A 23,062-nucleotide genomic window follows, 5' to 3' on the forward strand; every position below is an offset into this window, starting at 1 on the left:
TACAGAAGCAGAATGTTTAACATCAAGATAACCAGCTCCAAATCCTCCAAAGAGGAAAACAGGTGGGGTTGACTAGGAACACACACATGGGATCTTTTTTTTTTTTTTAATTTACAAAAATTTCTTTTATTGGATCAATAATGTGCCAGCCAATGGAGACAAAGCAAAATATAAACAGACTCTACCCTCATAAAACTTATAGCACGGGATCTTTCTTCCCTGCCCTCTAAGCAAGGGCTTTAGAGTCTACTAAAATGTCTTCTGTCACCAAGGATTTCCCTAGATCTTTGTGGGTCACTCAACATTACTTTGACGAAGAAAATCCCAGCCAATAAAACAGAAGCCTTTATTCTGCAGTTTTCACCACATGCAAACAGACAGGTGGCACAACCAGCCAGGGACCTTGGAGCAGTGCTGCCCTCTTGTCCTTGAGGCCTGGGGAACCAAAAGGGCTTTCCCTGCTCTCAGGGACTAGAAGGTGCAGGGGGTCCCTTGGAATAAAGAACAACTTGGAAAAGCTGGTTGAGGAGAGGTCTCAGCAGCTTGGCAGTCAGCATCTCCTCTATGGGAAGACACGTGGTTTTCAGAAGCGGGTGTTTCAGAATCAGTATTTTCCAGAATGAAGGCTATGGTGAAAGGAAAAGCCTCCTGATTTTTAACCTAGGAGGTGCAACTTGAGAGTGTTTTGGGTATAGAGAACTCTCACCAAAGAAAAACAAAGCTGACTTAAGGCATTGCCAGTTTTTCCAAATTAAGTATCCTGCTGTTAGCACTGGGAACTATATCTAGTCACTTGTAATGGAGCATGATGGAGGATAATGTGAGAAAAAGAATGTGTATGTGTACGTGTACATGTGTGTGTGTTAGTGACTGGGTCACTTTGCTGTACAGCAGAAAACTGACAAAACACTGTAAAGCAACTACAATGGAAGAAATAAAAATCATCAAAAAACAAATTAATTAAAAAAAAAAAACAACAACACTGTGAAAGTGTCTGTTTGGAATATAGTTGGCAATCACTTAGCTATTAGCTGAATCAGAATTCAGTGCTTCCATGCAAGGCCTTGGATGGACCCCTATCGCAACACCACCAAGCCCTTCCCTGTAGTGCTCAGTTATAGCCAGGGTAGGTGGATGGGGTGATGCAGACTCCAGGGACTCCCAGTTTGTGAAAAAGGACTGAAAACTATGTAGGGGAAAGGATATCTCCAAACCTGAAGAGCACAAGTATATCTGGGTACCTGGAATTCAGATTCTCACCTATCCAGCTGCTGAGGCACAAATTTAAAAAAGATCGTATATTTATGCAAATGCTTCCCCACTTACCCCCCCCAAAAAAAAGAAAAAAAAAAGGAATGATAGCAACTAGTATAACATATCTTTTCTCTGTGACATATAAAAGTAACAAATCTAGGAATGGGGTAGTCAAATTTTTTAAGTTTTAAAAATAAGCCAGTTCAGGAAAGAACCAAGTCTTTTATAAAACAATTAAGAAGTAAATCTACCATCTGCTTATAAATCAAAAGCAACTGGAATGGATTAAATTTACTCTTTTTGTACATGTATGCTTCTAAACATGGGGACCCTGACCAGGGGACCTCTAATGAGAGGGAAACTAGTTTCTCCCACACACATCTAAGTATAATATAAGCCCTTCTTTTTGTCATGGACCCTAAGCAAAAACTACTTTGTGTAGAAATCAGCCTTTACTCTTTCAAAGCTGATTTTTAGAACATAGGGCGAGTGTGGGTGTGTGTGTACACAGACATTTACACACTCAGGGGTTTCACTGGTTTCTAAGCATACAGTGCCATCTTCTGTGTGTAGGATATCTGTGATTATTTAAAATCTGTCACTTATTGACAGAGAGATGGCTGACAATTCTGAAATGAATTAAAAACTCCAAAGCTCATGTAGGTTACAATGAAAAGTATTTTTTTTAGGATTGAATCTAGGTATCTGACAGTGCTAACTAAGGCTTACTAACCTACTGTTCAGCCCCCAGCAAATAACTTCAAGATCAGATCATTTACTTGATATGGGGAGGGAGGTGGCTTCTGATCTCTCTAGAATGGTACAGGGGACCCTCAACTGGAAGCCCCACTGTGCCAGCTAGTTTAAAAGGCTTCCCCACCTCAAAAACAGTAATAAGAGAGAAGAAACAGTAGTTTGAAAAGAGTAATTGGTGAGTCTCATTGCTTTTTGGTTTTTAATTGTGATAATTAACTTATTTTGAGTTTCAAATATTATTGAAGGAGGAGTTCCTGTTGTGGTGCAGCGGAAATTAATCCGACTAGGAACCATGAGGTTGTGGGTTCGATCCCTGGCTTCGCTCAGTGGGTTAAGGATCTGGCACTGCCGTGAGCTGTGGTATAGGTTGCAGACAAGGCTCAGATCTGGTGTTGCTATGGCTGTGGCATAGGCCTGTGGCTGTAGCTCCGATTAGACCCCTAGCGTAGGAATCTCCATATGCTGCAGGTGCGGCCTTAAAAAGACTATATATATATATATATATATATATATATATATAATTAAAGGATGTTGAGCAACTTTCAATGCTTGTCAAAGTGAGGCATGGGTCAAATACAGTTGAAAAATGTTTTAAAAACTCCATGCTACTGATGTAAAACTCCGCTAAAATATAAGGTCAATGTAATTACAAAGAAATCCACAGGTGCCTACTGACACTGATCACGTGTCAGGAAGCCTCAGGGATGGTGAGACACCTGACATCCCTAGCCGTAGCCTGGAGGCTGCCTCACCTATGCTGCAGAGACTCGAGGTAATTTTGAAGTGACTCGTTACTTCCTTAATGCCTGGGAGACTTGTGGAAACTGGCTTACTTATTACACTGAAACTAAAGAAGCTACTGGCAAGAATAAATATTAATCACAAAATATGGCAACTGTTTGACACACCTGCCTTCAAGGTGCCAATGCTTTGGGAGATTATTTCTGTTGGGCTCAAGTGAAGGCGAAGAGATCACTCATAGCTGTTCCCCAACACGACTGGACAGACTGGCAGCACTGGGGAAAAGAGAAGCTTTGAACTTACGCTGGGGTGGCTGGGTGTCAAAGGGCATCATCATTTTTGGTCTCATTCCCCGCCTTCCGGCCAGTGTAGACATGCTGTCCTCTGATTCGTGCCCTAGACATCAAATATGAGGCTGGTTACAAACATGTGCCCTAGGCCACTGAGCATCCTCAGCGGTACGACATTTCTATGGGGGATTCAGGACTCCCAGACAGCATAATGGGGACCAGGTGTGTCTGCAGGAAGTGAAATAAAGAGGAAAACGACCATTAGCGCATTACAGGAGTCCCTGTTGAGTCCATGCTTCAGTGTGGGTCTGTGAGGAAGAGCATCCAGACCAAGAACATGCTGACCAGCTCCAACTGAAGGACAGAGAGATGAAACACACAGACACGGGCCAGGATGTCTGAAACGCCCGAATGTCCAGCTGGTAGAGTGAGATGAGAGACCTAAGAGAGCTAGAAGACTGTCTCATCTGGGTATAGAATCTCACCTCCCTGAACAAACTAGCTATTCTTCATCAGAGGTTGACCTGGTAAGACTCATTTCTTTAAAACTGAACTTTATACCAAGAATCACCAGATTAAGGCGACCCTACAAAATGGAAAATGGTTTAAATGAAAAGAGTCTCCCAACATTTGGGAAAAACCTGCACCTCTATATGAATTCCGCCTTTGATGAATGTTGCTGTCCATGGAATTATCAACTGGTGTGATATCTTGAGAGTTACGAGGAATTGGCGTATCAGTCATGATAGGGTTTGGGTCTGGAGACTTATCGATGGGTTTCAGCTCCAGTCTCTCATGATGGATCCAGAGGTCTGGGGGTTTGACATCTTTGGAGTTCCCTTTGTACTTGTGGGAGCCATTCACTGATTTGCAAGCAGCTCGTTTCCTAGGTACAAAATAAAGAGGCATTTAAAAAGTAACTCTTGAATTTTATTGGTCAAAAAGTTTGGAATGATTAAAACTGCCCTTCTGGGAGAAGCTTTGAGCAAAATCAGAAACTACAAACAAACAAGAAAAACAGGCAAGAAGTTTACTTCTGCGAATAGTTTAAGTATGTCTCTGCTTTGTCCACATATATTTAGAGGTATGTACACGGGCATATTTGAATATTGCCTAGAGACTTCGAGTATCAAGAAATTAGAATTTTTAAAACAAATAATCTCTAAAGCAAAAGGTTCCTCCCCACGTTTCCAATCAATAGAGAAAGAATGACATTAACTAAAAATGTAACAATGGGGTAGAGGTAAAGTCTGTGGCTTATAAAGGAAGGAACATTTAGGCAACCCAAACTAGGACGACCAACGGGGTAAAGTTGAGGATGGGGATGACAGTATTGATTTCTCTGTGCCTGAGTGTCTACATTGAGTCACTCACCCACTTAGTGTACCTACTGTATGTCAGGTCCTGTGTTGGACTGCGGTAACCTCAGCACTTCTGGTCAAGTGAGGAAGACAGACACTGAGCTATTTTTTATTTTTACATTTTTTTGTCTTTTGTAGGGCTGAACCAACAGCATATGGAGGTTCCCAGGCTAGGGGTCTAATCAGGGCTGTAGCCGCCAGCCTACGCTAGAGCCACAGCAACGCAGGATCCAAGCTGCGTCTGTGACCTACACCACAGTTCACGGCAACGCCAGATCCTTAACCCACTGAGCGAGGCCAGGCATTGAACCCTCAACCTCATGGTTCCTAGTAGGATTCCTTAACCAGTGAGCCACGATGGGAACTCCTGAACTATTTTTTAAAATTCTCTGAGCTTAATGAAATGTCAGGTGTTACAGTAACCTCTTAATGGCTGGACATAAGGTGGACAGGGAAAATGTGAAGGAAGAAGAGACATTTGAGCTAACCTAAAAGGGATAGCAAAGAAGTATATTCCAGGCAGTGAAATAAGATTATGTCCAATCCCTGAAGCCGGGAGTCACAGCCAGGCATGTTAGAGGGACTGTAAGAAATCCTGAGTGGTGGGTGCCTATGAAGCTTGGAGAGAATGATAAAAAATGATGCTGGCAAGGCAGGCAGGGATTAGATCATAGAGGGCTTTTAGAGCCAAGCCAAGAGTCTCGTCTTCCCTCTATGAATAAAGAGAAACTCCTAAATAGTTTTAAGCAGGAGAGCAAGGAGATCAACTTTGCATTAAAAATTTACACCAACTGGAGTATGAAAAATGGATTTGAGGGGTAAGGGACAAAACAGGGGAGCAGTTAGGATGCAACTGCAATAATCCCAGCTGTGACCGATGGTGGCTGGGGACAGTGAAAATGGAAGAAAGAGGCAGATTTGGTGGTTCTTAAGGAACCAGAAATGACAAGACTTGGTCAATAAATGGATGTGGGATGGGGTAGGAATAAAAAAACAAGAGGAATAAAGGATGATGCCAAGGTCTCTGTCGTTAAGAAATTTAGTAACAGTGGGGAGAAGCAGGGTTGACAGAAAAGATTATAAATTCTGATTTGGACATGCTGAGTGGCTCTGAGACACTAAAGATGAAATATAAAAGAGGTGATTGGGTCTGAGACTGAGGCAAAAGGCCTTGGCTAGAGACAGAAATTCAGTTAGCTAAAATTCAGAAGTAAATGAAGCTACAGGAACAGATGTCACTAGGAGAGAGCACAGAAAGAGAAGAGAGTAACTCCAGAACAAGGCCCTACATACAGGAAGGTCTGTATCTGATGGCTGAGCAGACTGGAGGGCTGTGAAAGAGAACACACAATCATGGAACACGAGGGGCGATAAAGTGTCAGGAAGGAAGCTGATTGTGTTAAATTATTGAGAGATTAAGATGAAGACTGAAAAATTTCCTTGGGTTTTTAGCAGAGGCAAGAGAACTGCCAGAATTCAGCTTAGAAAAGATTAGCATGAGTCAGGAGTGAAAGAATGCCTAAGTACTCAAGAAATTTGTGATGAAGGGAAAGACAGGGATTGTAAGTGGTTGGTGGTAATAATTAGTATTATGTGTTGAGATGGAAGAAGCAGACTTAAATGCTGAAGGGACAGAGCCAACAGAGTGAGAGGTTAGCTGTGCTGCAGAGAGGGACAACCATACAGGGTCTTAGAAAGAGGAGACCCTAGGATCCAGGAGGTAAGTGGAGAACTGGTCTCAGACAGGAGGAAGTGGGGGAAATGATTATTCCTGACAAGGAAAGGATTTCGGATTTGCTGGTGGTGCACTGAGGTAGTTCTCATCAGTGGAGAATGAAGAAGCTATAGAGAGAGGCATGTGCTGAGAAACTATGAGGGGCTAGACTCTAAATGTTCTGTCAGCCTTGAGGCTGGAAGAGTCTGTAACAGCTATAACTGAACTGGGAGGTGCTTCAGGTATTAAAGAGGAAAAATAAGAAAAGCTCACACATTTTCCAATGGTCAATGGAACACGTGGAAAGCAGGTTACTGGGGGAGGGGAAAGCTCTATGAAGACTTGACACAATTCTTTTAAACAAAGGGACTCATATTACAGGACCTGCAAATTCAAATACAGAGTACAGAGCCTATTATAACCTCAGTTTTCTACCTCTCAATGTGAAGACTAAGTACTTTTTAATTTACTTTGAATTTTAAATCCCCCAAGCACCAAGGACTTCTGTCAATTTTTTTTCAGATTTTTTCAAATAAAGATGTCAAGATTTCTGAAACTAAATGTAAAATCAAGTTCATAAAGATAAACAGGAAATGCTAAAAAAGAAGACTATAGAAAGGTTCTAGTGTAGAAAAAAATGTAATCTTTGAGGTTTTAAAGAGAGTGTTTTTTATAACCAAAGGTAGATAGTAGGGAAAGCTGTATGAGGCAGCAATCAAGAGGCTTATAAAAGGAGTCCCTATTTTCTGGGTAAAGTGATGCAATATAAGCTATAGAGAGCTATTTTATTTGGGCCACAGAAAGATTAAAAACATCAGATAACCTATAAAGCATGACATAAAGCCATTACTAGCAGCAGTCAGATGGTAGCTTGTACTTGTCCTCTGTATTGAAAAAAAAAACATTTATTGTTATTAAATACATGCATCCTTGCCTTGGGCAGACCAGGTCTGACAATAATCGCACCGGCATGAATTTCTCCTTCTTTATGGAGCAATACCTCCATCTTATGACCTTTCAGGATACTGCAACTAAAGTTTTTTATTATCCATCTTGTGTTTTTGCTATTAGGGGTAATTCAAGAAACTCCTTTTTTATGGCATCTGTCTTGCTGGCCAGAGATATGAGTAGAATGTGACCTAGGGCCAAGGATTCTCTCAGGTTCAGGAGTATAGGAGGCCCTTATCAAGCACCACATAATGGAATCACCTTGCTATCTGCTCTAGACAATTAGCCACAAACCTCAAAATCCCAGAGGAGCTCAGGGCTAGCAGTCATCTGGCCTCTTTGCTAATAAGACGTGCTGATTATAAGTAATCCTTTCTTGTTCATTTAATCAATATATCTCCCTACCACATCCCTCCCCGACCACTGCTATGGTCCCAACTTCTACACTTGGTAGCACTTACCTAAAAATGCTCTTAAACTTAGATTTATAATTAGAGGCCTAGAGTCTCCTTCCAACTCAGCTGGTACTTGTGACACAACCTCTTGTGCATCTGGCTCAATGGCTGCACAGAGACAGAGGGTCCTCCAAAGGGGCTCCAGCAAGGCTGCACACTGTCCACTATCCTCTCCAGATCCATTCTCCACTTGGCTTTGAGACTTGAGAGGCTGAGTTAAAGGAACTATACTACTTGACACTCTGCCCCTGGCTTCCAGGTGGGTTTGGCCAGTAGAAGGCACAGGTAAGAGACTGGAGGATAGAAGGCAATTTTTTTTCTTGCCCCTTCCTGCTGGGCTAGAGGCTGGCAATGGTTACCTATCTACTACAACACCTGTGGGAAGTCCTCTCCTGCTGCTTCAGATCTCTGAAAACAGGTCTCTCCTCTTCCCCTTTTAAGGGTGACCGCCTATCACTGCTGCTGTCCCTCGAACACTGCTGCCTAAGGCTAACCCCACCTAGGACACTGTAAATGGTCCCTTCATTAAAGCTTCCTTCATCCCTGAGTGTGCCACCTGTTCCCTGCCTGGACCCCAAATGACACTAATAAGAGGAACCAATGTGCATTTCCTTTAAAAATATTTACGACATCGCTTTTCATGTATTTTATGTTTTAATTCTGTGTACAACTCCAGATACAGAAGTCATATAGAAGCAAAAGAATACATACGAAAAATGTATGGGCTACACTTGGGGTTCCTTACTTTTTCTGGTGAGAGGTGGTACGCCTGGTGCAGAAGATGGCGATGATCACGACCACCACGATGGTGATGACGCCAACGGAAACGATGATGACCAGCAGCATGTTACTGTCCAGAGAAGAGGTGGGGCTTCCGTGAGGGCTGTTACTGCCTGCAAGGGAAAAACGGTACACCTGTTAGGGAATTCTAGCACACAATTAGGTTACAGAACCTTCAGGTCAGTAGAGATACTTCTGTGAGCTCCCTAAGAAGAGCCACCACTGTGCCTTGTATACAAGTGTCTCACGAACATGGCCATCTCCTCTAGATTATGAAATTCAGAGAGCTGAGTTTCCGCCCTATGCATAACTGCCTTGCACAAAGCTGGTGTTCAATAAAAGCTTCTCAGATCACACTGAACATTATGCTTGGACAAACAAGGGGTTTGTCCCCTGGTGTCTTATGTTATGCATAAATTCATCTTACAAAGCACCATTTGTACATCATTTACTTTTCTGACTTTCCAAACTATTTAAAAAATGTACATTCATAGAAAACAAAAGTTTCTTCAACGTATAGATGTCTGTGATCACAAAAAAAATTACCTGAAAAACAATGTCTCTGTTTTTACAGATACAAAGTAGAGTTAATTTTCTTACTCAGTTTCAGGAAAAAGTAGGTTCGGACATATTCATAACCTTGGCAAATATTTACTGAGTGGTTACTATGTGTGGCATTGTTCTAGGTATTAAGGATGCAATGGTGAACAACAAAGATGTGAATGTTGGGGTAGAAGTGCTGGGGAAAGAGTAGAGGCAGACAGTACAACAAACAAATAAGAAATTATTAGTTTGTAACAAGTGCTATGAAAAAATAAAATGAAGGGATATGATACAGAGTGAGTGGGTGGCTATTTCAGATCGAGCAGCTGGGAAAAACTTCTCTGAGGAGATGGCATCTGGCCTGAGATCTGGATGACAAGAAAGATCCCACCCTATAAAGACCTGGAGGAAGAACATTCCAGAGAGAGGGAACGGCCAGTGGAAGGAGCCTAAGGCAGGAATGAGCCTGGCATGTTCAAGGAAGAGACAGGGCAGCCAGTGTTGCTGAAGCAAAAACAGACATGTCAAGTTAGAAGGAGGTGAACAGAAAAAGATGGAGATGAGGCTGGAGAGCTGTGCAGAGGCCAGGCCCATGAGGACTGTGAGGAAAAAGATTTTCTTCTTTTCCCATTACTGTTCCCTCATTGCTTATGGATGAGAATCAGCTTTTGATCAAGTCCTTTTGTAATCTTCCTTTTATTCTAAGCCTGGATCTTACATTTTCTGAAACACAGTTCTTTGCTTTCTATCTCATTATAAAAGTTATGCATGTTCATATTATAAAATATGGGAAATCAGAGTTCCCGCCGTGGTTCGGCAGAAATGAATCCAACTAGTATCCTGAGGACGTAGGTTTGAGCCCTGGCCTTGCTCAGTGGGTTAAGGATCCAGTGTTGCCATAAGCTGTGGTGTAAGTTGTAGACACGGCTCGGATCCTGAGTTGTTGTGGCTGTGGTGTGGGCTGGCAGCTGCAGCTCTGATTCGACCCTTAGCCTGGGAACTTCCATATGCCATGAGTGTGGCCCTATTTATAGTGAGGAAAAAAAAAAAAAAAAAAAAAAAAAAAAGGAAATCCCACTACACAAATCTAACTACCATGGACTGGTCTGACATCTTTTCTTCTAGGTACTCTCTCTTACTGCACTAACAAAGCTGTATAATAATGGAATGAGCTGCTTTGCCAAGTAATGAGTGTTTAGTCTCTAGAGGTACTTGGGAAGAACCATCCTACCAGTCTGGGATGTTGTGGAAAAAATTCCTGCCATGAAGTTATGGCCTGGGAATCTGTGTTTTCAGAAAAGCTCCTAAAGTGATTCTCAGATACAACCTGATTTATGAACTTACGATTTAATCCAAACTATGCTTATTGTGGGAATCCCTTCCATAACCCTGGATTAGCTGACCTTCCACTTTTGAGTTTATGATTTTGTAGACTACATCTAAGCACAATGCTAAATCTGGGCTAATTTTGAGAGCTTAACAGCTTATTCTTCTACTTTTGGTTCAATCATTTTCATCCTTCATTTCTGAGGAAAAGATCAGCAGATAGACAACTTAAACTGTACACACTGACCTTCAATAAAATTAACATTTTTACATTTGGGAAAGACTATGGAACTAGGGGCCAACAATTAGACCATATTAGGGCTTCACATAAAACTTTTATTAACCAAAGTGCTGAGCTACTGGGTGAGGCAGGCGTTGCAAATCAGAGGCTAGGGAGCTGGGATGTGGGAAGCAAGCAGAGGTGATGATGGTAGTTCTTTCCTGCATGCTACAGAGATGAATTTTCATTTAACTGAAGTTGAACATTTCTAGAAATTACTTTTGTGGACATTTTGCCATCCTGGATTCCCACATCTGGAATAGAACCCCATGCCTTTTAGGCTGCGGTTGATAGAGGAAAAGACACAATTGAAAGTTAGAAGACCTGAGCTTGGGTTCTAGGGACTTCCATAATAAGGGGGTGGATCCAGGCACACTGCTTCTCCACTGGGTCTCTTAATGTATAAAATGGGAATAATGATACTTGTTCTCCCTGCCTCACACTGTTACCAGGATCAAATGTGTAAAAAGTAATTTACAAATGGTGACATTCTGTAGAGAAGTCATCCCTTTAATTATGAGAAAGCGCCAGCTCTTAGGATGGCTAGGAGAGTGGTAATAATTTTTTAGAATTTCCAAACTAAAAACACAGCACTAAGTAGTGTCGGGAGAAATTAATGATGCCAAAGCATTTCTTTGGCTTGTTCTAGAAGACAGATAATCCCACTAGAGGGTTTATTTTTGAAAGCAAGATTCTAATTATTTTCTAGAGGCAGTGGGCAAAAGCAAGGCTTATTTCTTCAGAATTATTTTAAGTTGGATTTGTGGGGAAACAATTTTATTTGTGGATCCTATAATGAATGCATTTATAGTAATTCAGCAAACATTGGCCAGAACATGCCTAAAGCCAACACTAGTAAATAAAAGGAAATAGGTAACATGCTACAACACATAAGCTACAAGAGACATTTCAAGATTTCAAGCAAAACTGCATCATGCCCACAGGAGACCAAAAAAGCCACAGGAAGGGCTTTACCGCTCATTGGAGGTTTGTATTCAGATCCTAAGTCTGGCAGCCGGCTTCCTTTTCCTGCAGACCCCGAGGCTGAAGGAGGAGAAATCATGTCAATAATGACTCACTCCACTGGTGTAACAAGTTCATTTCATAGCTAATGAGTGTTTTCTACACACAAAAACATTTCAGTTTATTCTGTCCATGAGAAAAAAGTAGCACATAAACAACGGGAAAATTTAGTCTATTTGGGCAAAGCAAACTAAGGTACAGCTGGCTATGCAATGAGGCATCTGAAAGGCTGACACCCTCATTCCATGGCTATATCTACGGTGTAACTAGGCTGCCCCTTGCTGTTAAGGTGGGAACATACCCACTTCTCTAGCCCAAGAAACAGCTGCTGAACTACTGCTCAGAGCACCTATGGGTAAAAGTAGCTTCTTTTGGAAAAGGAACTAAGGGGACCAGTTAGGTTAACTTCTGCATTAAAGAAATGACTCTTTCAAAGGATCGGCTATGTTGATGTGGCCTAGCAGGTGTCAGTAGTGTTTGCATTCTTGTCTCAAATTATAAAGCTGCCTTTCCAAATATAAGGTTACCCTGAGCAGGCGCAGGAAGGCAAGTGGAGGTTCAAACTGGGTGCTCAGTCCCTGCTCGGCCAACCTAAATGGCCAAAGATGAGAAAACCAAAGTCTTCTGTCAAGTGCTCTCAGAGAATACTGTCTCCTAATCCATTATCATGGAACATAACGAGTGAGGCTGCAGACCTTGGGCTGGGACCACCTCACAAGCAGACCTCAGAAAATACAAATAATCAGTTTTTTAGAAGTTTATATTGGTCTTGAACTCCATTCTTCACATTTATAGGAAAAGGTGCTTGACAAAGCAAACACAAGAAGTCCTTTTCCAATAAAGCAAAGGAATCCCCCAATGCAAAGTCTGGGGACTGAAGGCAGTCTCATGCTTCTCTTGACGAGGCTTCAAGGACTGCAAAGTAAAGCTACTCCTCACAATTAGCAAAGCACAGCGATAAACAGACTGCCTGCCCTTGAACAATGCACTATTTGACTTTGGGCAAGTTATTTTGCTATTATTTTGGGGTCTCAGTTTCCTCACTGTAAAACAGCGATAATAATGGCACCTATTTCACAAAACAGTTGTGAGGATTAAATGGAAAATGAATCCTATAAAACATTTTAAATACTGCCTGACACACAGCAAATGTTCAATAAATATTAACTACCAAATAAATCTTTAGAGAAGAATATAATTTTACCCTTTACAGAGAGAGCATGAAGCTTCAAAAAACACTTAAAAAATGAGAGTTACTTCCACAAGTAAAGCTTGACTGGAAATGCATATACTAGATGCATCACTGTAAAATATTAGCACTAATACTACATACTTTATAAATTATCAGACTTAGAGGAAATTAAAATCTGAAGGTTTTGTATACAGTTCATTTAACAGAATAAATTTAGAAATGAAAACAGTTTATCTTCTGAGTTTCCAGAAGCTCAAAATCCCCAAAGGTAACAGAAGTTCTTGAGTATCCAAAAGGGCATATTCTAGAATTTAACTCAAGTATGTCCATTGTCCATACGTATTACTCTATCCCCTCTATCTGCTGCTGTCACTCCTCCCAAATGCCACACACCATATGTCAAGATTCCAGCTGTTCTTTTCACCACGATAAGCTGGGGGAGATGACGTGGCCCTTGAAGGCTCTTCATATTTAAGTGTACTAATTTGCCAGGGAGCCCACATTTAAACCAAACTATCCAGAGTAACATATTGTGTAAATAATTGCCAATGAACACACTTTGCCAATAAACTGGTTTAATTTATGCATTTCTTTACATTTTTCCTTTAGATTTAACCTATGAACAAGAAATTCCAAGGTTTAGCCAAACACCAAAAATAAATACAGGCCAAGAATTTTAAATACCAGAAGTGTGGTGTAGCTAAAAATTGCACCCTGGCTTATGGAGTGAAGGGAGGGAAGAACAATGAGCTCATTTATATTCTGTGCATATTCAGTACCATTATTTTTCTATTTTCATGGTTAAGTCAAAGGTTAGGGTGCCTTACACACTTATGCACACACACACGCGCGCACACACACACACGCATGTCTGCAGCTTCTCCAACATACAACAGAAGGCTCATTGTATGCAAACATATTTCCAAAGCCCTGAAACTTGAAACCACAAATTCTGAATCTTCCTTGCCATTAACCAACATCCAAAGACTCTGAATTTCTAATAACTACTCCTTAAGAATAAAAGCAATTATCGAATTTACTTTTATTGATCTTAGTATAGAAAACAGGTACCAACTTTAGTTGACTTCCTAAAGATGGAAAATCAAGGTACAGTTACCTTTCCACCACTGCAATTATAACGAAAAGATCACACTGACAGATAATTTCAAGAATGGTTACCCTAAGGCCCATGCTTCCTAAATTTCCATTGTAAATTACTTCTATCCTCTTTTAAAATAATCAGATACATTTAAGGGAAGAAATGGAAAAAGAGCTCTGAATTTAGCTTATAACAACAGAATAGTGAGCACTAATTTTGTCTTTGGTAGGGTACATTTGTACACTGATTGTAGAGGGAGGAAAATAGGGTATTTGGTGCATCTGATCAAACTTTTCACTTAGAAATACTAATAAAATCCTAGATGCTACAAATACAACAAACTGGTATGTTTGTTCTTATCATGGTCTGAATGCCTGTGTTATAGATTTTGAGTATCTTAGCACAAAGGATAGTTTGACCCACACTTAAGGCCAATCTTCTACAACTGCAAAACTTAGTTTATCTTAGTTTTTTTTTTTTCCTGCCAGTCTATTTAGCACCCTAAGTAGATTCCCCAGCTTTTCAGATACCCCAGGTGCCACAAACATGGACTCAACTCTACTTTGGCCAATAAATATGTGATTTTTAACACATGGTACTGATTTTCAGGAAAAACAAAAACAAAAACAACAAAAAGCTAATAACAGGTCACAAAGAGAGGAAAGGAAAGAGAGGCCATCTACTCATTTACCTTGATCATTAGCCATTTTATCAGAGGAGTCCGCTAACGGGCCAAGCACAGGGGAAGAAAAAACAAGAGCAAGGATCACAAGCTTTGAAGATGGGACAGGCAGATTTTTTTAAAGGAAAAAAAAAAAAATAAAACACCACAAAATTCCAAACATGTTGAGTCTTATTTTTAGTACTAACAGAAAAGAAATCCATATATGGTTTCCATGTTTCCACAGACTCCGTCCCCAACTTATTTTTATTTCTAAGCATACTTGGTTCAATATTTTATCTTCACTTTCTTATCTAGAGTTTTCTTTAAAGGGCCCTTTTTAGTCTCTCTCTCTACAAAGGTCTATGAATAAGCCTTTCAGGATAAGAGCCTACATGTGTTGAAAGACAATCAGCCATCAGAACAATATGCTACTACTACTCTATATGGGAACCAAGAGAATCACACTGATTTGAGTGGTAAAAACTTTTAGATCACTGCAACTCACATGCCTCAAACAGCCTGGAGTCAAAGTTCCCTTACAAATGATACGGTTAGGTTAGTAACCTGGACAGCACTGATCTGGTGGTCAGTGGGTGGGGTCATGTTGAGATAAATGCTCACACTGTGGCTCCTAAGCACACCATCAGGATTTCTTGTATTATCCAGAGTCTACATGCTAAAGTGATATGCGCACACATAGCCCCATTCAAGAGACACACAAGGAAACACCTGGTTTGGGGGGGACTTTACCTTTGGGTGTTCTGAACTGGACAGCTTCAGACATGGGCCCCATGCCCTTTGAGTTCCGGGCTTGGATTTTGAAGTAGTATGGTGTGTCAAGTGTTAATTCTTGTATCTGGTGAGTCAGCCTGTTTCCCACAACAGGCTCAATAACCCAGTCGTGTATCTCCGCATTCACATCTGTACTGTAATATATGATGTAACCTATCCAAAGGAATTCATAGGAAAAAAACTTATTCCTACTTTTCCTTTTGCAATCAGTAGGTCAATAAAGATTTATGTTACAGCATACACAAGTAGAGAACCACTTACAGATTAAATGAGCAATGGTAAAATGCATTCAAAATGCTACATTAAATATAATATAGAGAAAACCGCAATTTCAACAGTGCTGGACTGTAAGTTATCATCTATATTGGCAGTTGAAGTAATAAAAGTAGTTAAGGTTCAAATATAGGGTTAAGTACTCTCATAAGCTAAGAAATAACATAAGGAAAATAATCTAATCGTTCCAATATCCTATACTTCTGGGGTCTACAATTAAGGTAACAGAGCTTTGACAACCAGGAGTGACCTGAAAATGCTATTTTAACTTCTACAATTTGATTTCCCAGGAGAAAAACTCCTAGGAGATGGGCAGCCACCTTTGCTAAAGCTCTCCCAGACTTGGGATGGGTGAAGTCACAGTGAAACGTCACCTGATATGTCCACCAGAGGGCACTCAATCTCCGTGGCTGAAGCAGGAAGAACCACAACCACAAGCCTACCTGACCTACGCAGTGCAAAAATGAACTGCATTAATACTGGTTTTTAGAAACAAAACAAAATGTAATCCGTGCTAAGTCATGCTTGATTTCTTCACGTAAGAGGCAAAGAAAAAAAAAAAAAACAGACATAAAGACCAGGGATTTATGGAAAGGAATTCTTACTGAAAGCCAAGGCAGGACAATGCTGTGAAATAACTTGTTTCCTCAGGCTGCCTTATTCATATACAGGAACTTTGGAAGGTGAACTCCTGCTCCTCAGCATACACCTACCTGGAGCAGAGGCAGGTTTTCCTCCCTGATGTGCTGAGGAAGGCACAGTACCCTCTACTCTGGAAGTCCAAGGAAAAAATTCAAGGTCCCTTCAAAGGCCTAGGCCAACTCTAGTTTTAAGAGCACAGGAAGCTGAAGTAGCAGGTCTGGGTGAAAAAGACACTAAAAGCCCTAATGGGTTTTTTTGGGGTGGGTGGGTGGGGCCTTCAGGGTGAAAAAGCTGAATTTATATTTATTGGGTATTACCCTGTAGAATTAGGCAAGGCCTTTAATTCCAAAACTGGTCATCTAGTCAGAGACAGAGAACAACAGCTTTCCTGAGAAAAATAAATACATCCCTAGGTTCCCACTATGGCCAAAGGCTGTCCAGGGTGACCTATGCCTATGAGACTTTCATGCAACGTGGGTCAGGACAGCCAGCTGGCAACTTATTTTTATGTCACTATGGGCAAACAGCAACCCCTTGCTCCACTTTCAAGGACCATCAAGACCCACAGCACCTCATAAAATGGCCACGTCAACCTTCAGATCCCTTTATGTCCCAATAACAAGGCACTCTCCTGGAACGCTTCTGCCAGGCAGCAACAGGGAACAGACATACTCCAAAGAATCTTAGGCCTCTTACCTGTAATTTTGCCATTGGCTTCAGAGGGAGGCTGCCAATTTACAATTATGGTCCTAGGTTTTCCTTCTTTACTCACAACTGTCACATCCTTGGGTGGAGAAGTAGGAACTACAAAATAACAATACTTTCAGTAATTCTGGTCCATTTAAACTTAATTCACTGTTTCCTCAATCCTTTTCATTTATAAGGCACAATAAAGGGTACAAGGCAGAAAAGATAAAGCTGCGTGGCTTTAAAGAACTCATCGTCTATCCATAAATAGCTCTAATAAAAAGGAGAATATACAAAGTACCAAAGAAGAAAAATCATACTATGAGTTTACAGACTAGGGAGCCCAACTGGGGGTCAGGGAAATATAGGATTTTAGGGAAATCAAAAGACATATGCAGTCCCTGATTGATAGATCAGGATACTGACAATGAGAAAAATTACATAATGTGCCAAGATGACAGTTTCCCTGCTAATTTGGATTACGTTGTTAGAATATTTTTAGGTGTAAAATAACTTTCTCTCCAAACCAAATACAATGTTTGAAAATCCCTATTCACCTGAAGAAGAAATGATTTACAAATTTTTTATGTTAAATGTGCACTAAAAAGATACTGCCAGCTATCAAAGGTTACTGCTTTGCTTACAAGAAAGAAAAAGCAATGAAATAAAAATGATAGTACATCTGTGCTTCCGAAGTATGGCTGAAAACTTATACTGTATGAGCTGGGAAATGAGTGAGTTAAGTATATCCTTAAATTCACTCTTCTCTTCCTAAAATACTGGAATTTTCCCAGTATAAAATGGAAGGAAGCCCAGTGAAATGCAAACTCCTAATGGAACATCATTTATTAGCTAATGGGCTAAAATGAAAGCAAAAATATATTCTTAAAACTGGCAAAGAAAGCAAACTCAAGGCCTATTAAGCTTTTGTGCACCGTATTTCTTTCTCTCCAAATCCATCTCTTTTTCTCTGCAGAAATTCAACCAACTGTGTAGAAAGTAAAAAGACATTGGGCCAAATCCAGTCTGGGGAGATTTCATAGCTCCATTTTTCATTATTTATATAAAAGAGAGGAAGAAACAGGTGGATGGAATAGACAGCCTCCCAGCAGTTACAACCATCCCCATACTAGGGAAATAAAAGGTGCAGAGGTAGGCCTAGAAGTGAGTGAAAAGCAAACAAAATCTTAAAATTGGATGGTTTGCTTTCCTCTTAATTTGCTTAGTGCTTAGCTTTTTTTTTTCTTTCATGTTTACTTACAGTCAAGAATTAATAATACTCCAGTAGGATATTTTTATAAGACACTTACTTGTTTGCAAGAAAGCTGCTAGGGCAGCTTTGGGGGGCCCTGTTAAAGTGCGGAGGCTCTAGCAAGCATGTCACTGGCGGCTGCTTGGTGAAGCGCAGGTCACTTCATCTTTTTTATCTCAATTTCCCAGTAAGGCAAGATTAATGACCATGATCCCTTACATCTATACTGTGTTTTATAATTTACCATGGGCTTTAATTACAGGGTACTTTATTTTACTCTATGAAGTAAGAAAGGCAAAGATTGCCCCTTGTTTATAGATGGAAGAAACAGATGCAGATGGGCTGGATGACTTGCTTATGATCACACACTCAGTAGACAGTTAACCTGGGATTGAACTCAAGTCTCTTGATTCCTAAAATCTAGCATACTTTGCATTACACTGTCCTGTTATTTGCTAATGTTCTTGTAAAATGATGAAAAAGCATAATTCATCAGCTGAAAAAGCAAACACCTAACTCTAGCTGTAGTTGATTGCTATGCTCCGTAAATAGGTCAATTAATACACTGAATTCTTTCATGCACTCAATTCTGGGTAGTAAAGAGAAGTGATGAGAAGTCTCAGGACTTGGAATGTGGCACAACATGAGCACAGACTTTCCTTAGCTTTCACATCTTACAAAGAGATGAGATGCCATGTAACATAAAAGTTCTGACAACACATACCTAATTCAAAAGTGGTCCCATGGGCTGTCATACTCCATGTGCTTGACCTTCGACCTTTGGTCACCATCACAGAGAATTCATAGAGTGTATTTGGTTTTAAACCAGTCACCAAATAACTCAAAGTTGTTGCATTAGCATTCTGGAAACATATGAATTAGGAACTTCAGAATTAGAAAACATCAATAATTAGTTTTTCTTACCCAGAGCAAATGTGCCAGTACCTTGTATTTGGTGTTTGCTGGGATGTTGGTTTTCCATCGTACTGTGTAGTACCGGGAGTCTGTAATCTTCTGGTGTTTGGGCAGTGAGTTGTCCGCCCACGTGATCCTTATGGTGTCATGACTCAGAATGGAAGCCTGAACTCCCACTGGTGGCATCATGGGAGTGGGATCTGGCACTGGAGTGTATGGAGCATTAATAACAAATAAATCAACTTCAGAAGTGTCTGGGTAAAAAGTAATTAAAAAAGGGAAGTGGCATTTTAACATAAACAAAAATAAAAGAAAAGGGAGATGCAGGGTAATATAATGAAATGAAAGGTGAGAAACGGAGAAAGAGAAAGAGAATCCGGAGTTAATAGATAACCACCATTCATTTAAAAGAATATTTCCACTTGTGTTCTTTCAGGAAAAATTTGCAGGAAAGCATCTAGAGAAATAGTAATTACCTCTTTTTTCCTACTATATTCTGTATGTATATTGCATGGGTATATGAAATCTGGTAATCCAGTGATTATATTAATATATCATACTTGAATTTTCTTTCTCCTAAAACTTTTTCTTTAAATCACTTGAAAATTTTACTTCTTGTCCAAAAAGGATCATGTAAAGACAAAGCTGCCTTTAAAATCAAGGGTATAATTTCTGAACAAATAACACAAACCTTATGATCTGTTTTGATATTTCAGTGAATGTGGTTTAATTCCTGGCTTATCAAAGTGTGTCACTGGACATTTATAAGTCCTAAAGCCTGAGTTCTAAATGTCAACTGAGCTTGGCCTTGGAGGAGTTTTGGGGGTATCTGATACCCACTCAAGGTCCAGTTCAGATATGCTGATGTCTTGGGTCTAAAAGCAGTACAGCAATATGGCTCATACCCAATTAAAGCAAAGGGAACTCAAGGGCATTGCCCTTCTTAGAGAAAAAGTAAACTGACATCATTCAGGAATATCTTCAACACTTTCTCCAGGACACTCAGAGAACAACCCCCTTGAAGAACCCCAATCAGTTATGGGAAATGCCATCCTTATCAAGGACACAGCCTTTAATGTAACTTAGAAATCAGAGCACTTATGTGATAGCAAGGGAAGTCTATACTCATGGGCAGTCCTGTGCCATATGCAACAGATGCATTCTCTAAGCATCACTCTCAAGACAAAGGCCACAACGAGCACAAAGGTAAAAAGGTCCAGGGCAATACGGCAGCATCCATCTGCACTTTGCCAACTCTTGGTCATTTTCTAAGCATACACACACTGATTTATTTTAAGTGGAGCTTTTAAAATGGGTTTCCCACATAGTTATGGTGACTAGTCCTTCCTAAAATCTGAAATGGCATGGCCTTGTTTATGAATAACTGCTAAGCTAAAGTCAGAGTCTCCATTCGTGTATTTCCTACACAATGAAGACTAAAAATAACAAGAGGAACAGCACACATTATAATCAAGGGTTTTGTTCAAAGATCAGGACACATACCAATTAGTTACTGAAAATGCACCTTCAGTGCAAAAATCATTAAGACTTCTTTGAGAATTTTTTTTCTTATTCGTAACAACTCTTGGAAAAGATAACCAGGTTATATGACTTACGAACATTTCCCCTGTGTATTTCTAGCCAGGTTATATTCTGAAGTCACATAAAAAAAATAATTCCAAATTTTATTTTTTCTATTATAGGCTGATTTTTAAAAATATCACACTACTTATTTGAATATCCTTTCTCATCTTACTTTTTTTTTGTTCCTGAAATACCAAAGCTATTTTTAAAAAAACTTATAAATTGTAAGCACACAGGAGCGGAAGACAGGACAGAACTATCAAATATGTAGTAATGATATTGGTCTTGTTAATAAGTAAAAGCATAAAAAAGGGGACAGAGATTATTTTTTTAAAAAAGAATAATGCCAAATCCATAATATTATGCTAAGTATCCAGAATACATAGTAGCAACAGATTAACAATTTTGAGAAACAAATGGAAATGAGTATTTCTAAAAATGATAGAGTCTGGTTTTCAGTACAAAAAGTTTACAATTCTAATACATTCACTTCCATAAATCTTCTCATTTAGATCTAAATCATGTCTTAAGTATCTACAGAAATTTTAAATTATTATTTTAAAGAGATTTTAAATAGTTAACTTACAAAGAAATAATAAATATTTGGATTCTTTTGTAACATATGTACAGTTGATCAAATGGATACAGTACATACAACTTTATACTCTTTATACACACAAAGCTTGTAAAAAGCACACAGAAAAATACTTTCCCAACTTACTCAGGAGACTAACAGAGAAAATGCTGGATTCACCAATCATATACATTCATTCTCTCAGTAACCAATAGAATTCCCCCAAAGATATGGAGATCCTTTCCTTTTTTTTTTCACTCGTAACTCACATGACCAAAAGATGAATTCTCTCACAACTACTGCTTTCTAGATCCTGACATATTAAAAATACACATTTACATAGATTTGTTTACATGACAGGATTAATATTTTCTAAAAAGCAAGAGGGACTAACAGAATTTTCCATATTGAAAGCTCATTATTTTCCTATTTGAAACCTGCTGTACCCTAAACTGCCGTATGCTTTTCCTGCCACTGATACCTCTGGGTCTACTTAAGTTGCTGGAAAAAAATGAAGACTAGAGATGGACAGGATACCCTACCTGTGTGAGGTCTGGTCACAGCACTCTCGTACAGGGGGATGCCTTCGCCCACATTGTTAAACGCTTTCAGGGTAATCACATAGTGAGAGCTGGGATCTGAAGGAAAGAAACAAGTAGAAACAAAAAAATTCTCACTACAGAATTTGAAAATTTCACAGGTGACTGTGCATAATCTTATTTGCAAAGGAAGTCAGGAAAGAAGATTTAAAAATTTTTTATGTGGGATTATTCTGGGGTGTGGGGAGATAATGGAGATGGTAGCATAGAGAATACAGAAAAACTGGCTTGGATCGAATTTCTGGAGTTAGTCCCAGGGGTGAGGTTGACTGTTCCTGAATCCTCTCTTGGCCTCAACTAATTAATGGCTTAATGATGTTACTGTATAGTGAAGAGATTGGATTAGAATGAAAAATTGGATTTTCCTGTGTTGGAAGCCCATATGTGGAGCTTGGAATTAAACAAATCCCTTTCCTTCTCAGGAGGAGGATGGCAACCAGAACATCCAAGCCAGTGTGAAGCAGGAGAAACTGTTAACTCAGTAACTGCTGCATGTCTTTAACTCTCTGGGGAGCCTCCAAATCCATGGATGCCACCCTCACCCAGCCTTCACGCAGAATTCTTGGCTGGAAAAGACAGGGCCCAGGATTTCAAATGGCTTGGAGGTGATGCTGCAGGAAATGTTAAGACTGAAAGACTCCTCCAGGTGACCAGGTAAAATGCTGCTAGGTAGACGTGGTGAAAAAGGGGGGTATTAAACAGTTGGAACGGTGTTCATTCTTCTACTGGCTAAGGGACATTAGGAAGACTACTTCATCACATTTCTGATCCGTGCAAGGTTTAGTAGAGGTATTTCAAAGGTCTAGCTTCAGAAATGAAGGCATGTGCTCCACCAAGGTGTGGCAGGGTGAGGATCTGACCCATACCATTCACTTCTGGCAAAGGTGGGCAGCTTTCCAAAGGGGCCACATCTCAAATGGTCTGCATTACATCAAAAGCTTAAAACAGCTGCTTTGCTTGGTGGTCCATTTTCTACATACCAGTAAGTACTACATAAAGGCACCTGGTCCTTCAATGTGAGAAAGAACTGACAACAAAGGGAATCGACAAAACTTAGTGTTTGACTGTCAGGAAAAGAGGCTGATTTGAGCAACACTGTAGATGGTGATGTCAATCACTGAGCTTGGGGACAGAGGCTGAGCAACCATGACATAAATTTTCCAGACATGGCCGTAGGCCCCCTTCTATTCCCACTCTTCACGCTCTCTCGATGTGCCTTCACTCACTTCCTTGGCTGGATTAGCATGTATGTGCCATCAATTGCAAATTAGTTCAGCCTTTTCTTCTGAGCACCAGACCGCTATGCTCATCTGTCTGT

General features: G+C 40.1%; 1 protein-coding gene across 16 annotated transcripts in view; it reads right to left on the minus strand.

Annotated features, from left to right (window-relative positions):
• The window catches only part of NEO1 (neogenin 1), a 234,381-nt gene that overhangs the window by 11,130 nt on the left and 200,189 nt on the right, over positions 1 to 23,062 (minus strand). For 4 of the 16 annotated variants that reach the window (XM_021099096.2, XM_021099088.2, XM_021099092.2 and 1 more), the window contains exons 16-25: positions 21,688 to 21,783; positions 19,018 to 19,193; positions 18,797 to 18,935; positions 16,830 to 16,937; positions 15,177 to 15,371; positions 14,454 to 14,486; positions 11,424 to 11,492; positions 8,265 to 8,412; positions 3,689 to 3,927; positions 3,055 to 3,147 (exon numbers count right to left, since the gene is read on the minus strand). In XM_021099096.2, coding sequence (XP_020954755.2) covers positions 3,055 to 3,147; positions 3,689 to 3,927; positions 8,265 to 8,412; positions 11,424 to 11,492; positions 14,454 to 14,486; positions 15,177 to 15,371; positions 16,830 to 16,937; positions 18,797 to 18,935; positions 19,018 to 19,193; positions 21,688 to 21,783 — 1,296 coding nt within the window. Of the gene's footprint in view, positions 1 to 3,054; positions 3,148 to 3,688; positions 3,928 to 8,264; positions 8,413 to 11,423; positions 11,493 to 14,453; positions 14,487 to 15,176; positions 15,372 to 16,829; positions 16,938 to 18,796; positions 18,936 to 19,017; positions 19,242 to 21,687; positions 21,784 to 23,062 lie in introns of all 16 variants that reach the window. The other 12 variants (XM_021099093.2, XM_021099085.2, XM_021099090.2 and 9 more) reach the window with 3 other exon arrangements.

The sequence above is a fragment of the Sus scrofa genome, chromosome 7 (genome assembly GCF_054392235.1).
Source record: "Sus scrofa isolate SSC_HxYL_T2T_F1_AM1 chromosome 7, Sscrofa_HxYL_maternal_Yorkshire_Landrace_v2.0, whole genome shotgun sequence".
In the NCBI taxonomy this organism is placed as follows: Eukaryota; Metazoa; Chordata; class Mammalia; order Artiodactyla; family Suidae; genus Sus; species Sus scrofa.